Consider the following 16,775-nt stretch of genomic DNA (forward strand, 5'->3'; position numbering starts at 1 on the left):
TGTTCGTGCTCAAAGCCTCACAGACTGACCGGCCCACGGCAGGATGGAGCAGTGCTGGGAGGGCTGCCCCTTGCTGCCCTAGTGAGAGGTGTTAAGCTGCACCTTCACCTTGCAGGCAGCCAAGTACAGCACTTTTGTGCAGAAACACTCAATTAGCCCTGGTTTGCACAGCTGCAGCACCTGGGGTGGTTGGAACATCCCTGGAAATGAGCTGAGTCGGTTGTGGAACTGGGCAGGGCATTCCCACCTGTGCCCATTGGGAATTCCCTCTGCCCCGGCTGTGTCCCCCCATCCAGCTCCTCAGTGACATCCCAGCCAGCCTGGAACATGGAACTCCCCGTTTCCAAGGACACGTGGCCCTTGTCCCCAGCACAGGCAGGACGGGTCAGACCCTTGGGCGGCTGCAGCAGAGCGGAGGTGTCAGAGCGCTGAGCGAGCGCCGCTCCAGATCGGTCGGATCTCGCACACGGGGCTCAAGAGGCTGATCCACGCACTGAGTGGAGGTAAATATTTACAGTTCTCTGCAGAAAGGGGGGGCTCAGTGGCAAATTCACAAAGCCAGCACCACAAATATCACAATGCTTTAGTATTTATACATTTTTGCCAGTAAAGCTATTCATGTTCGTTGACTGCAAGTTACCCTGTTCTGTTCATAATTAGTATTCTGTCTCCTGTAGGGTAACAATCTTCTCTCTTCTCCTGCTAATTAGTCTGTATGCTCAGTCTCTCTCTTCTTCTTAGTGAGAGGTTTCTTGAGTGGGTGGCCATGGTCTGCCCCTGCTGGAACGAACTTCTACCCAGCCAGAGCTGATTTAGCACAGTTGCTGTGTTGTCTTTATTGGTTTGTGCCTTCTCTTGGGGGTTCTACCAAATGTCCTGGTGCCCATCAATTCTGCATTCCTTGTGTCCTCCATTCAAGCTGCAATTCCCAAGCCTTGCTAACCTTCCCTAGGTCTGATGTCACTGAAGCCAATCAAGACCTACACATTAATAAGGCAATTCAGCCGACAAGTGACCTGCCTTTCCAAGGCCTGGCCATCACTTAGAGCTTGTTGGCCACTTGTTTCATGGAAAAAACCTCCATTTTTGTAAATGAGCCTTGAAAGCCACAAACAACAAGGAAGACATTTTCCTAGGAAGTATTGTACATTTTCCAGGTTTTGCTGCAGGATCAGTGTCTGTGTGGCAGCGGGAGCAGCCGAGGCAGAGAGGGATGGCGGAGCTGCGGGGCTGGGCACGATCCACTGTGTTCCACAGGGCCCCAGCCCGCACTGCATCCCGCAGGGCCCCCACGATGCCCGTCAGGGTGACCCAGAGGGGCCAGCACCAAGAGGTGAGGGGCGGGTGCCGGGCTCTGTGGGTGGCACTGGCTGGGGCTGGGCCATGGTGCTGGTGCCAGGTGCTGCTGACCCTGCGGGACCAGCTGGGCAGGGCTGGGCCCCACTGGTGCCCCCCCGGCCCCTTTGAGGAGCCGCCCCAGGGGAAGCGATGCCCAGGGATGGCACTGAGCAGCTGCCAGGGTCTGTGACATTCAGTCAATTCATGCTCTGGCAATGGCTCTTGGTCAAAATGAATGGACTTCTCACTGTTCCATGTTTATACCAAAGTCACCAAAAACGTAAGGAGAAATGAAACACTGGCAGAGTAATATTTTTAGTATTAGGATTAGGCATTATTTTATTGCCAGCTCTGGTGCATAGTGAAGAACTCCAGCCACATACACACCACTTTCTAAACTTTTCCACTTCCTGATATATTTTTAGTAAACATAGAAAGTCCTGTCCATTGGTTCTTGATACACTCTCCTCATTAATTAATTAGTATTCTCACTTTATAGGATATTGATGACTCCCTTCTCATGCTAATAAGTCTATGTTTTTCAGTCTGTTTTTTATTTTTTCCCCAGACAAGTTGTTTTGAGCTTTGAGGCTGAAATGTCATTATTCGTTTCTTTTTTATCTACTGGTCATATGTTCTTGGAGGGCTATGAAGTCTAGATTCCAGGTGTCCAGACTTTTAAGCCCTCAGGCTTTGTTTATTGATGGTTATCAGGGTTAGTTTAGCAAAACAAAAAGTATTGGGGATCTAACAATCCAACTCTGACAATAGATGGCCAAAAGACACCTAGCTACCTACTTTCTAAGGTGGGATATTACAATGCTTAAGATGAATACACTGCTTATGATAAATATACTGCTTAGGATTAATTAAACAGTTAATTCCAAAGTTAATTAAATTCATTTACCAGGAGAAAACGTAGGCTAAACAAGCAATGAAAACCTGCACAGGTAATCCAAGCATGAACCCAAATTTTGTTACATCTGAGTAACCTGAAATAAACTATTTCCACTTCACCTCTATGCAAGTAAATGCCTCTAAAGCTGAGGAAAGAGAAAAGGTTTTGCCCCCTGTTAGAGTAAAAATTTTTTTTGCTCTTGAAATTCTTATTGGAGCTCCCTCCAGCATGTCTTTCATTAGTACCAAATAAATCCCAGCCTTGGGTGCTGCCCTGACTTTGTGATCTTTTTGGGAACCACTCTCACCTATTTGTCAGCTGAGCTCTGGCCACTTCTATTGTACTCAAGCACTTGATTTCAAGGGAAACCCGTGCCTATAAATTCCAGCAATTGGGAAAGGATGACTTGCTGCTTGAACACTTGGCTGCATTGGAGGCAAAGCGACGGTCGCGCTCTCAGGGCAGTTTTGTAGCCGGCTGCTGTCAGAGGGAGAATTGTGTCAGAGCAGCTGTTTGTAGTGATGGAACAGCAAAACTTTTCAAATAGAGCTCTTGTTTAAAATTAAAGGCCTGATGAATCACCAGGAATGGAGTGTTGGCTAAAGGTTTTACAGAACATTTCTTTTTTCCTTTTAGCCAAATGCCAGTGAGGCATCGCACATTGGAAGTGTGCAGGTTGCCAAATTGTACAACCCGCTTGGAGGTAGGGCTGCTTTTCATATTTTTCTCAATGTCTGTTAAGATTTTCAACTTGGTAATTCATTTTTAGGGTATATTCTTAGGGCAGGGGTTGTGTTCAGGTATCGCAACTGTAGGTGGTTTGCCCTCAGGTCAGCCTTGCAATCTCTTGTCACTGCATTCAGCCACTGGCCTGTTTTCCTCTTGGAAAGCCTGTCAGTCCTTCCTTGTTCCTGTACAGCTTGACTGCTTTGGAGTTTTGGGCACTGAGGTCCAGGTTTGGACCACCCAATGCACTTAAGTAAGCTGTGTTTGTACCCAATGTGTAGGTTTTGCAACTGGACTTTGGAGTATGTAGACACTCTGCTTATCCTTTAAACTTAATTGGAAATTGACAAAAAACTGATCTTGAGGAAGTCCCATGTAGAATTTCATAAGATCATTATGGAAAATTTTGCTTAGTTTTGTTTTGGTCATTAATAAATAACTGCTGCCATTAATAAATAAATGTTTTGGGTTCTTTTCAAGGAAAGTGAAAGAAATGTAATGATGTCATCTTTGCCACAAATTCCATAAGTGTCATCAAAGCACAATGTGCTTAAATGATTCCACTTGTTATTAATCTGTTCTGAGTAGTGTTTCCCTGGGAGCCTGGCTCCAGGCAGACATGAGGTGGATATTCCCCTTGCAGGCACTCAGTGGTGCTGCCTGCAGCTGTGAGCTGAACTAGGCACAGCAGCTGCCCTGAGAAAAAGGGGCTCTCACCTGGCTGTGGCTGCAGTCACCTGCCTGCAGGGACATCCCTGCCACTGGAAGTGCAGCTCCTGCTCTGCCTTAGATGAGTGCAGAGCATTTTAAGGCAGCAGCATCGTGGCTTCTTGGAGAGACAAAACTAAACTCACAAATTTCTCGTTGGGGATGTTCTGTTTCACATGTGAATGATGATTTGTGTGATTCTTGGTGATAGTTTACATAGATTCTAGGGGAATATTTTACATTCATTAATGGGGATTGAGATCTGTAAGTAGTGAGATAATTGTGGAATTTGGACTGGCAAGTTTTGTTTTGAGTTGGCACTGAGAAACTCAGGTGAGACAGGTCTGGTTGCTGGTAGGGTACAGGGTGCCCTTGCAACATGCTCCATGCAGTAGCACTTAGGGACTGGGCTTTGTGACAGAATCAGAGAATATGCTGAGCTGGAAGGGATCCACAAGGATATGCAAGTCTACCTCTCTCCCCAAGAATCTCACCACCTTCCTGTGCCCAAATGCCCTGATGCCCAAATGCTTCCCAAGCTCTGGTGGACTTTGTGCAGCCTTATTGAGGAGCCTGTCCCAATGCCTGACCATCCTCTGTGTGAAGAACTCTTTCCTAATTTTCAGGTTAGTGCTTGGTTATGGTTTCAGGTGGTATTTTTTATAAGCCATGCATGAGAATGGTTTTTGCTTGAATGCTTTGGGAATTTTCTGTATCTACATTGGATTTAACTTCTCAAAACATAAGCAGTGCCTTCACTGTACAACTGGCAAGCTTTCAGTGTTCTAAATAATTTAACTGTCTGATGTTTGTGCAATTAGGTTTGCAGGAAACTATCAGAGAGGCATGGTCCAAGGAACAGGAAGGGGAGAAAGGCATTAACAATTTGACCTACATTGAAAGGTTGAAGGAGCGTGCAAAGAAAGGTCAGTGTGTCTGATGGAAGGGACAAAGCTCCCAGATTTCTCACCAACACTCATGAGGCCTCCATCAGCTACCAAGCACGAGTTCCTGGTTTCAAAACAGTGCCTGGTGTGTCATATCCCCTCCCTGGACCTGCTGGCCACACTTCTCCTGATGCAGCCCAGGACACGGTTGCCAGCTCATGTCCAGCCTCTCATCCACCAGAGCCCCCAGGCCCTCCAGACCTGCATTCCCCAGCCTGCTTTGGCACCCAGGGCATGTCCTAGACCAAAAGATGCAGCACTTTGCATTTGTCCTTGCTAAATCTGATGGGGTTCCCAAGGGTCACTTCCCAAGGTTCTCCATGTCCCTCTGGATGGCATCTCATGCCTCTGGTACTGGCAAATTTGCTGAGAGTGCACTTAATCCCACTGTCCATGTCATTCTTGACATAGCTCAGTGTTTGAGCTTACAAATTGGGGAAATCATATAAAGGCACCATGCATGAAAATAATTTTTCATAAAAACTTCCCCTCCAGTGTCACTCCAGCACAAGATTTTTGAATGACTGTTTCTTCCTAATGCTTTACTCTGTGGATTCTTACTGATCCATAAATGCTGAACAAATAGAGTTTAATCAAATTTAGAGTTTAATTCCTCAACAGAGGAATCAACTTCCTTGCTTTGTCCCAAGTCCTCATTTGACAATTCTTTCTCTGTTTTTCCATTCCTGAAGCTAAAATACCAGAGCTCAGGAAAGCCCCACAGAGCACTGCAGATCTTGTGCCTGAGAGGAAGAGAACGATGCCCACGAACCCTGCAAAATTCTTCCCAAGACCTTGCAGTGCCCTTTCTCAATGCCCAGTCAGAGACAGGGTGATTCATTTACTGGCTCTGAAGAAGTACAAGAAGCCAGAGCTACTTGCCCGCTTGCAGAGAGAGGGAGTTGTGGAAAAGGACAAGGAATCCCTTGGAAAGATCCTTCAGGAGGTGAGATCCTGGAGCTGGTGCTGGCAGTGCTAACTCTTAGCTGTCTTACTTCAGGGTTTCAATAAGAAACTCATGAGAGGCTTAGGAAATGCTCCTTGCTTAAATTTTTCATTAACTTTACCTAGTTTCCCCCCAGCTGAAAGCCCATGACAGGAGAGAAAAAAAACCTTCATAAGTTTTGAGGCATTGTTGTTGTTTTGTTGGAATAGCTGGCAAAGAGAAACTCTTTGTAATGTTGTTGCTTCTCATGCCTTATTTCAGCCTCTCTCTTTTCCTTGCACTGTTTGACTGCTTCATGGAGTAACTTCAGAGGGTGAAATTCTCAACTGGGTGAAACAGTTTGTTGCAGTACTTAAAATTTCCTGAGAAAAATATCTGAGGAGATGATTTTGGAAACTGCATAGGGCAGTATTTCATTAGAGTGGAGTAGGTGGCCTCTCAATGGTACTCAGCTTCTGCTGGGATCTGTGGGGATTGCCTTCCAGGGAAGGGTGTTCCAGGCAAATCCTGCATGATAGAGATGATGGCCCAACTTTGAGCACAGGGTTTCTTTACTGTCGTGTGGATTGAAGCATCACCTTCCTTGGCACTTATTGTTATTCAGTAACTTTTCCAGTTCTCCTTTTAGTTCCACTGGTACTTCTTTACCGCAGCCATTCATATGATTCACACTGATTGAAGGATGTAGTGGCTCTTTCCTTCCTTTTAAAACATTCCCTGTCCACATAGGCTGTTGCTGAATTATGCAAGGATTAACATAACAAGTCGGAATATTTTCTCTTTAGCTAGGAAAATGTGTTTTGGAACCCAGTGCAGGGAGTCAAATTCAACATGGATACAGTTTCAGTTGATCTCACAATGACTATTAAGAACTCCTTCCTTCAACCTGTGAGGTTTGTTATTGTGTTTGCCCAGGGCAGTGACAGGGTTTTCTCACCCTGAAGGCATTCACAGTTTAATGAAAGCCATGTTCTGCCATCCTAATGCATCTAGCCCATTTATACTTCAGGTTGTATATGAGATTCCAATACTCAGCTTTCCCTTTATTGTCGTTAATATCTAATGAGATTTTGGAGGTGTAGATCCTTGATTGAAGCTTGAAGTGCCTCAAGGTACTGGTTTGCATTTTGAAAGGGCTGTGTCAACAGCAATACATCCTGAAAACTATTATTCACATTCTTCTTAACTTCACAGGGAGTAGGTGTCATTATTTTGCTGTATATGAAAAAACTAGTAGCATGAACTTGCAGAGATCTTATAGGCATAGCTTTTCTTCTTGTCCAACCCAACCTCAGTTCTGCTTTTAAGAAGTGAATTCCTGATTCTGGGCATCTTTGTTACTTTTAAGCTTTTGAAGTGTGGCTTTAGCTAGATTATCACCTACAACTCTTCCATAGGAAGCTGTAGTTCCCTCTGAGCAGGCACTTGAGAAAGAAAAGCAGCTCTGTTTGAGGAGAGAAATGCCACGTGGTGCTTCATGGGATGATGAAAACCTGCCCCATCACAGGCCCAGGCTGTGCTCTGCCATGGCAATGTAGCTGGGTGAAACCAGAGGGCAGCAGGTGTCCTCCTGAGGGTGGAGAAATATGGATTTGCCCATGGAGATGGTGCTCTTCAGGTCTTACTGAAAAGAAAAGGAAACAGAGAAGAAAAATGTGGCCTCTCTATTTATCTCAAATGGTGAGGACTGAGAGTTCTGGTCTAGTGTGCCTTGACTCTCAAAGCTGCCATAAAGACCAAAAAACCTGGATACCTAGTGCAGGGAGAGATTTCATAGTCCACATTTCCTCTATGCCTGCAGCAGTTTGGATTTACTTACATCCACATTTCTATGGCCCAAGTGGACTACACTTGTTTAATATTGTTGCCTCTTACATGACAACTGCTTTGTTGTTCACATCAAAACAAAGTCCTGGAAAACTGGTGTATGATTTTCTCTTCAGCTTTGCTTTAGCTTTGCTTTAGCTTTGCACTACCACTTTTACATTTGTAGTCTGCACTTAGGTGTAGTGAACATTTCTGTTTTAAATGTCTGCCCACAGGTAGCCAGCCTGGATGCCAATGAGAATTCTTTCAGTCTGAAGGAACATTTCTTTAAAGACATTCAGGAAGATTGGCCTGGCTACAGTGAGAGTGATAGACAGATGTTGGAGGTGAACCTTTTCCAGTAAGTTCAATCAGGACCACAACCATTTCAGAAAACCCTGTGGGAAATGAAGGTCAGTTTTCCCTGTGAGGAAAGAACTGTGACTGTTGATATTTTTGTCTTGCAACCTGAAATATTGCACCCTCCTTACAGAAAAACTGCTCCATCTCAGAGTGCCATGAGCAGCAGCCAAGCATCATCTCTGGGACCCTCTGTGAGAGATACTCCACTGAGGACTGCTCAGGTATTCTGTCGCTTTTTTAAACATTGCCTAGCATGTATTATGTATTATCCCACTTGCTTTTGGTGTCAAAGCTGTGATATGAAGCAGTAGTGTTGTGTTTCTATCACCAAAACCTGAAAAGTGTACTTCTAATGGGATTCCTGCATGCTTTTCAAGATATTTTGTAATGCACTGTATGCTTTTCAAAGCCTGCAACAAGCTTGCACACGTGAGTTGCTTCTCACAGTGCATAGGAAGCTCTGCAAAGGACAAGGTGGGTACGTGGTTTTGGTACCTGGCTGTGTCTGTGAAGGGCTCTTGATGGTCTGGAAATTCTAGTACCTAAAACAGGCATGGACATCCCAGTGCTACTGTTTGCATAGAAATCTTAGAGAAATCTAGAAGAAGGACAAATTACAGTAGTGATGCATTTGTAGGAATCTTGTTTCTCTGCCCTGGGCAGCATTTAGGCCCCCATTCTGATTCAGGGCATCCCGTGTTTGAAGAGGGGACTCTGAATCATCAGGGAATACCTCTGACTTTTTAGGCTTAAAATCAAGAGGGGGCCTTAAAATGAAGAGCAAGGCAAACCTCTTGGAAGAAGCTTGGCATACAGTGCCTAAAAGGTATATTCTATATACATGTAGGAATTTCCTTCAAATAGAGGAGGGAGGACACAGCTCTGTTTTTCCCTAGCTCTGTTCCAGCCAGAGCAGGAAATGCTGCAGCCCCAGCATCCTCTTCCCACCTGCCCTGTGCCCACAGGATTTCTGCCAGCAGCTGGCTCAGAGCCGTGTCTGGCACTCCTGCTCTGAGCTGCTGATGTGCACGGGTGGCAGCAGTGGCTGCTCGGGAGGGAAGAGGCTCAGGGTGAGGCAGGGTTTGCTCTGGAGAGCAGCAGCAGTGGCAGCTGCAGCCAGGCTGGGGCTGCTCCCTGCTGTTCCCATCTCTGCCCTGGACACGCTGGGATCAGCTTGGGGCTGCTGCAGTGAACGGTGTGGGTGTGTGACAGCCAGAGCTGAGTGTGCTCCTGCTGTGTCTGAGAGAAACAGGGAGCTAGATAAACTAACCTGAGCTCCCCATCCTGGACAAGCCTTTGACAGAGCTGCTGAAGGCAGTGTCTTTCTCCCAAAGCCTTTTAGCTACAGAGTTGGAGTAGGACTTGCTGAACAGTCAGGTGAGAAAGTAGGAATGAGATAGGGAACACATTTAGCTGCAGCACCTCCTTGTTTGACAGGCTGTTTTAGGAAAGAAAGATGTGTTTCCAACCATTTCCAGTTCAGAATGCAGCTTTTTCAGAATGGGAGCAAAACTAATTCTGATTATCTTTGCAGAAACGCCCTCTGGCTTCTGATTTAAACAGTCCTGTGATAAGCAAGAAGCAGAGGGTCAACCAACAGCACAGTGATGTCCAGCCAGCAGCTGGTGGCCACTCTCCTTCGCTCTTGCTCCTTCCTTCCACATCCTGTTCAGCTTTGAACCTGCCTCCAACTGTCAGCTCCATTTCCACCTGCACCCCTCGGGTACAAGAAAAAGATAAAATTCAGACTCCTTCTGGAGTCCCAGTGCCTGCCAGGGTGCAGGGGAAGACTCCCAAGTCCAAAGGTGAGAAAACAGAATTGGACAGGGTGAAAAAGTCCCATCCTTTGGATTTTGATAAAATACTTGCCATGAGCTAAGCCAAAGAGATGCCCAGAGACCTCAGGACCCAGGCAGAACAGGATTCACACCATCAAAGTGCAAAGGGTACTAAGCTGATGGACCACTTTCAGACATGCCTCCTTTTTATTTTTTGCTGAATATCTGTGTGGTTTTTTTTCTCCTATCCAGCCTCTCATCCACCAGCAAATCCAAGTCCTCCCCACCTTCATGCCCCAAGCATTTCTTTGTGCCAGGCTGTCCCAAATCCAAAGATTCAGAACTTTGCATTTGGCCTTGTTGAATCTGATGAGGTTCCCAGGGCCCCACTTCACGAGCTTGTCCTGGTCCCTCTGGATGGCATCCCATGCCTCTGGTGCTGGCAAACTTGCTGAGGATGCACTTAATCCCCCTGTCCATGTCATTCTTGACATAGCTCAATGCTTGAGCTTACAAACTGGGGGAATCATATAAAGCACCATGCATATAAAGAATTTTTCACAAAACCTCTCCCATCCAGCATCTCTCCTTTACCATCTTTTAATGACTGTATCTTTTAATGCTTTACTATCTGGATACTTACAGATCTGTAAATGCCAAAGAAACAGAGGTTCAGTAATCTTGGTACATTATTTTGTATCAACTTCTGTGCCTTCCCAAATCTCCAATTTGAACTATTTTATTCTGATTTTCCCTGACTTTAGGAGAAAAAGAAGAGGCCAGAGGAGGCCAAGGAAACAATTCAGGTTCTGTGCCACAGAAAAAGAGGATGATGCCTGTGAGACTTGCAGACATTGACTGGAGTGGTTGTGCTGCTGTTTATGGCCAACCCTACAGGGACAGGGTGATTCATTTACTTGCTCTGAGGGATTACAAGGAGCCAGAGTTACTTGCTCGCCTGCAGAGAGATGGAGTCAGGCAAAAGGACAAGGATTCCCTTGGAAAGATCCTTCAGCAGGTGAGATTGTGGAGCTTGTGCCAGCAATTCTTCCAGCACTCTATTCTGCTGTTCATCATTTTACTACTTCCTCTCCTGTTTAAATTAGAGTCTTTTCCAATACCCCTTTGAAAGATGCAGTAGCTCCTTCCTTCCTTTTTAAATATTCCCTGTCCACATAGGCTGTAGTAGGATTATGCAAGCATTAATGTATCAAGCAGGAATATTTCCTCTTTAGCTAGGAAAAAAGTGTTTGGGAACTTAGTCAAGGGAGTCAGATTCAACAGAGATATAATTTCAGTTGATCCCACATTGACATTTAAGAACTCATTCCCTGAACCAGTGAAGTTTGTTGCTGTGCTTGCTCAAGTCAGTAGCAGGATTTTTCACCCAGTAGACACAAATTCACAGTTTAATGAGCCACATTCTGCCATCCCAACTGAAGCAATACATTTAGATTTCAAGTTGATTACAAAATTTCAAAGATCAGCACTTCAGAAAGTAAAGGGTGAAAACATTTTCTCCTATTCCATTGCAAAATTTAAGGAGATTTCCTTGGAGGCAATTTCCTGTGTGAGGTATGAACTACTTCAAGGTACTGGTTTGTATTCTGAAAGGGCTCTGTGAGCAACACTCCACCCTGAAATGCCTTGCTCAGGCTTTTCTGGACATCAGAGCAAGTGGGGTTTTTTCTTGTATAAATCTAAAATGAGCAGCCTGAGCTTGCTGAGATCTGGTATAAACACACTTGCTTCCCTTCCAATGCAACCTGTGTTCTGCTTTTAAGATATGAATTCCTGATTCTGAGTATATTTGTTATTTTTATATTTTTTCAAGCTGGGGGGAGACATCAGAACAGACCCAAATTAGCAGTATTTATCATGTTCTCAAAGAAAGAAAAAGGTCAAATTTTGAGAGATGGTGGTGGTGTGTTGATGAGTTATTCAGTGTGTTGTAGGAGTCAAATTCATGGAGCCTTTTCCTGAAACTCTGGGAACTCTGAGCAGGTGTCAGGTGATGAACTCTGAATCAGCACGCTTGATATTCATGGTCCTGAGGTTTTACTAGCCCATTTTACCTCGTCGAGTAGATTTGGTATTTGTCTTGAGGAAGACATGAACCTCATTGGTTTTCAAAGGAATACAGCAAGCCATGTGCACTGCACTGCCTTCTCATGGCAGGACTTGGCTGGAATGAGCCCTGGCTCTGCCACATGGAGAGGGACTCTGGGCCTGACCCCCTCTCCTTACACATTATAGCACAGTGAGATACAAAACTCTCTTTTAAAAAATTCGAAGGTGTATTAAAAACCTTAACAAAACACAACAAAAGGACTAAATAGCAAAACAAGGACAGCCCACTGGGTGTTGGTGAGAGTAACAAGCCTTCCCTCCTCCCAGATACCCCATGCAAGGGGCACAGGTACATGCCCTCCCTCTGCATGTCCCGACTACCAAGGCTGTCCCCTGGCAACTATCTGGGGGAAGGGGACTATGGGGAGAACAGAGGACATCTAAACAACAAACCCCAAACACAAAACTATATATCAATAAAATTTCCCTTAACATACACATAATATTCATCCCTTAATTGCAAGACTCAACTCATTCTTCATCTATAAGAAGCACTAAGTATTGTTTTCAAAGGAATACTAGTTAGATATGTTTGTTTCCAATTGTAAAAAAATTAATATGGCTTCAAACTCATAGGATAAAGGAATAATTCATCTCTGTACCAAAGGACATTGCTCATTTCTAGTTGGGTGCCCAAAAACAGCTGTTCAGAATCAATTGGATTTCTGTAATTTGCATATAGCAACCATAATGGACATTTGTTTTCTTAAATGTCTGCCTGTAGGTAGCCAACCTGAATCCAAAGGACAATTCCTTCAGTCTGAAGGAGCATCTATTTCAAACCCTTCAGACTGACTGGCCTGGCTACAGTAAAATCGATAGAGAGAATTTGAAGTTAATTCTTTCTAGGTAAGTTCAGTCTTTAGAGGAAGGAAAAAAGACTTTTCAGAGAAAACAGCCTGGGAGGTGAAGCCTAGCTTGTTAGAATATGCTGAGTCAGCAGCAGCCCATTAGTGTCATGGAGTCCAACTCCTCGCCCTGCACAGGACACCACAAGAATCACATCCTGAGCCCAAAAGTGTTGTCCACATGATTCTTGAAGTCCTGCTGCAGTGACCACTGGCCAGGAGAGCCTGTTCCAGTGCTCCAGCATCCTCTGGGGCAAGAACATTTTCCTGATATCCAGTCTAAAGCTCCCTCAACTCAGCTTTATGCTGTTCCCTTGAGTCCTGACATTGAAGGTCTGTTTTCTCTGCGAGGACAGAACTATGAGAGTTGATATTTAGGCCTTGTAACATGAAATATTTGACCATCCTTACAGAAAATTAGCTCCATCTCAGACCCCCACCAGCACCACCAGCCAAGTGACATCTCCAGGGCCTTCTGAGAGAGATGCTCCAGCAAAATCTGCTCAGGTATTTGGTGCATTTTTAACATTCCCTACTGTGTATTAAGGTTTAGCTCTCTGCTGATATTGTAAAGGCTATGATGTGAATGTGCAGGACCAGGCCAAAGCATTCTCTGCCTCAGGCACTCTGACTGCTTTGTCAGGAAGGCTGTGATCAGAAGAGAGGGTCCTGCAGGGTGGAGCAGCACTGTCCCGAGCCAACATTCTGCTCTGCCTGGAGACTTGAGCTCAGCCCCCAGCCTCAACTCATTCCCTGCAGAAGGGCTCAAAGGGCTGGCTCTGCATGCATGACAAAACTGTGTCAAAAGCTGACTGTACCTAAGGGGCTGCAGCAGGGTGGGGCCGATGGGGCCCTCTCAATCTTTTCCCTCTCTCTGGCTTTCATTCTCATTGTTTACTCCAGATCTACACTATCCACATGGCCAGACCAACTTGGCATCCACAGAATTGTGATATTCCCTCTCTCTCTTCTCTGCCTTAATTTCTCTCCTCCTTTGTTCTGCCTGGGAACAGCATGGCTGTCCTGTTCTACTCCATCCTCACTCCTGATGTTTTCTGTGGGAGTGGGGAGCTTGTGGTTGTGTGTTGTGTCTTGTGAGCCAGCACCTTTGAGATCCTTGGGAGGAGCTGACAAATGATGGAAGTGCACTGAAGAAAAAGGAATGGCTCATAAGTCACCACTTGTGAAAGTCTCTTGTACAATTCTAAGAATGTTTTAGCCATCAGCTTTTGAGTCTGAAGAGTGGAGTGGCTGCTGCAGTAGAGGCAGCTGCACCCAAAAGCACAAGAATTTGCTGGCATGTTACTGAATTCTTTGTTCATCCTGATGAGAATTGACAACCAGCCACTACACCCTGTGCTCCTGGGTTGTGTCAGTGAAACACTGATCTTGTCTTTAACAGGTGAAACCCTAAAACAGCCAGGTGTCTCTTTGGTAAATCATGTGGGTGTGTGACAGCAAGTGCTGATTCTTTTCCTGGTGTGTACAAGCAGGAGTTGGGAGCTAGAGAAAATTTATTTGACCTCCCCATTTTGGGGAAGCCTTTGATGGAGCTGCAGAAGGGAGTGTCTACCTCCCAAAGCCTTTTAGCAGTAGACTTGGTGAAAGATGTTCTAAGTCCTAAGATGTGAAACTAGGAAGGCAATAGAGCAGATATTTACCTGCAGGACTTTCATATTTGACAGCTATTTTCAGTTAAGAAAGATGTGTTTTGTTCAACCACTGAAAGTTCAAAAATTCTGGTTTTTTTAGAAAGGGAACCTGATCCTGATCATAGATTAATGAATTATTTTGTTATTATTGCAGAAACGGCCACTGGCTTCTGGCTTTACAAGTCCTGGGATGAGCAAGAAGCAGAGGATTGACCAGTAGCCCAGTTGCATCCAGCCAGCAGCTGGTGGCCACTGGTCTTCCTGGTTGCTGGCTTTGTCATCCCATTCTCCTCCATACCCTTTTCCAAGTGTTGGCTCCATTTCCCCGTGCACCTTTAGGTTCAAGAAAGAGACAAATTTTGGAGTTCTAGTATCCCAGCACTTGTGTGCAGAAGACTCCCAATTTGAACAAGCAGTGAAGAGGACTGGGGAGGCTGAAGCAGTAATGTCCCTGGGATATCAATGAAGGTATTAATGTTCTGCTTTTCCCAGTTCACTGTGGATAACTGTGGTGTAAAGATTTGATTGTTAAGAGAAGCCTCTGCCTGAATTCGGGTGCAAGCAAGCTCATATTGCAGAATCAATAGTACAGACATTATTTAACAGTAAATGTGCAGTATGGAGATAGGAAGCAAAAGGAGGAGATGGGCGGGGTGAGGGGGAGAGCTGAGATGAGCCCGAGGTGGGTTCGGCCCGGCCGGGCCCTCCCTTCCTGCAGTGCAGTTGAGGTGAGTAAAATACCAATTAAACCCTGCCACTCGCAGTGAGGTGTCATGTGAAGCTCTTTCCAGTTTTGAAAGGACGGTTTTGAGAAGGTTTTGCTGGCCCCCCAAGGCTCAGAGCTGAGATGAGCCCGAGGTGGGCTCGGCCCGGCCGGGCCCTCCCTTCCTGCAGTGCAGTTGCTCAGGCTCAGCTGCAGCAGTGCTGCTGCATCCCCCCTCGTGTTTGCAGGGCAGCAGGGCAGGGAGAAGTGTGTGTGTGTGTGGTGTCAAACACTGGGAATTGCTGCCAGCCTGTGCCAGAGCAGTGATGGTGGCAAGGGCAGCCAGGCCTCCTGCAGTCCTGGGGCTCTGGGGCAGCCGTGGCCTTTGGAGCAGGCATGGCAGGGCCCTGGTGCCATTGGATACAGCCAGGGATGCTCCATGGGAAGGCTGAGGGCAAGGCTGGGCCTGCAGGGAGCAGCTGAGGGAGGCCTGTGCTGGGCTCTTGCTAGGAAATGTCCCTGGGCAGAAGCCAGAAGTCCAGGCTGTTTCTTCTCTGGTACTTCCCAAAATGTTGAAAGACATCTGTAGTTTCCTTTTCAGAGCACACCAGCACACCAGTCAGGTGCATCTGCCCTGGGATGCATCCCTGGCACAAGTTGTTGTCTGTCTTTGTGATGAATTTCAACGTGTTAAAGATTTACTGCTTGTAGCAATTAATCTCTGCGGGTTTTGAAGGATTTATTGCCATGTGCAGGGAGTTTTTCTCATCCAAACGAACCAGGTGTTCAGGCCCAGAGGAGCAGAAGCATTGGTGTGACAGTGTTTGGAAATGGTGTCTATTATTCTCATTGCCACCTCATAGTGGATTTGTACCATGAGCTTGGTAAACCTCACTTGTGTTGATTTGAGTTAGAAGGGAATGAAGAAAATTTTTCTCCCATCATTGGCTTTAAGCATTAATGAGTTTTGCCCTTCTGTGAAGCTGATGTGGTTTGGGTTTTTTGTAGTTGTGTTTTCAGACTTGTCTGGAGTTTGTTTATAGGCCTGTATATTATTATTATTATTATTATTATTATTATTATTATTATTATCATCATCATCATCATCATCATTATCATTATCATTATTATCATTATCATTATCATTATCATTATCATTATCATTATCATATGTCCCTATTTGCAAAGCTCCCAAAAGGGCAGTGCCTCACAGAGAAAAAAATCTCTACAGTCAAGTATCTCTGAGTGTATTTTTACTGTTTTACATGAGTAAAACCAGACCTGCTGGGCTTAGTAACATTCAGAGCCTGCCTCAAGGCTTTTTTTTAGCACAGGACCTGAAATTTAAACTCTGCACAAATGTTGGCATGCCCTAATTTTGATTTCTCCTTCATAGGGTAGATCCAGCTACTCTGAGATGATGAGCAGGTGCCAGTATCTCCACAATAAACTGTTCCACATTCAGCAATGAGTATCTGTGTTTGGCAAGCAGCAAGTGGAGTCCTGGCACAGTCCTCTGCTTCAGCCTGAAGAAATCAAGGATCCCCGACTTTTTTATTTCAAAAAGAAGATCAGTTGTTTTAGGGTTATTCAAGTTAGCACTGAGTAGATCAATACTTGTTAAAAAGTTTAGGATGAGTTTGTTTACGAAGACAGAATTTAGTAGTGAACTTTTATAATAAAGATATTGCAATATTCTTAACTCCTTCTCTTATTGTCATTTACATCATATTTGGAGTGGATTTCTTGTGGTCAATTCTGTTCTTCAAGACTTGTGTTTGTCCACTGAATTAATTTTATCAGTAGAGTTTAGAAGCCCAGTACCTCTGCTATGAAGCTGTCCAGCTTTTCAGAAAATTTTGTAGCAAATAAAAATTCTTTATGATAAGAATAAGGTTTTTTCCTGAAATTCCTTCTTCTCTTGCTTTGAAA

General features: G+C 45.1%; 1 protein-coding gene across 1 annotated transcript; it reads left to right on the top strand.

Moving 5' to 3' along the window:
* The first annotated feature begins 309 nt into the window (after positions 1 to 309).
* Positions 310 to 16,545, top strand: LOC130266379 (RNA polymerase II elongation factor ELL2-like). The gene is made up of 13 exons (XM_056515656.1): positions 310 to 503; positions 1,158 to 1,333; positions 2,873 to 2,939; positions 4,492 to 4,596; positions 5,310 to 5,563; positions 7,606 to 7,730; positions 7,863 to 7,953; positions 9,267 to 9,537; positions 10,275 to 10,528; positions 12,365 to 12,489; positions 12,902 to 12,995; positions 14,295 to 14,608; positions 16,240 to 16,545. Exons 2-12 carry the CDS (start codon positions 1,214 to 1,216, stop codon positions 14,358 to 14,360), a joined length of 1,572 nt encoding a protein of 523 aa, XP_056371631.1. The 5' UTR covers positions 310 to 503; positions 1,158 to 1,213; the 3' UTR covers positions 14,361 to 14,608; positions 16,240 to 16,545.
* Positions 16,546 to 16,775: the final 230 nt, after the last annotated feature.

Source organism: Oenanthe melanoleuca, unplaced genomic scaffold (assembly GCF_029582105.1).
Source record: "Oenanthe melanoleuca isolate GR-GAL-2019-014 unplaced genomic scaffold, OMel1.0 S028, whole genome shotgun sequence".
In the NCBI taxonomy this organism is placed as follows: Eukaryota; Metazoa; Chordata; class Aves; order Passeriformes; family Muscicapidae; genus Oenanthe; species Oenanthe melanoleuca.

Coding starts and splice junctions, on each gene's coding strand:
- LOC130266379 (XM_056515656.1), top strand. CDS start 1,214: ATGGCGGAGCTGCGGGGCTGGGCACGATCCACTGTGTTCCACAGGGCC. Junction 7,731..7,862: donor TTGGAGGTGAACCTTTTCCA/GTAAGTTCAATC, acceptor CCCTCCTTACAG/AAAAACTGCTCCATCTCAGA. Junction 12,490..12,901: donor TTGAAGTTAATTCTTTCTAG/GTAAGTTCAGTC, acceptor CCATCCTTACAG/AAAATTAGCTCCATCTCAGA.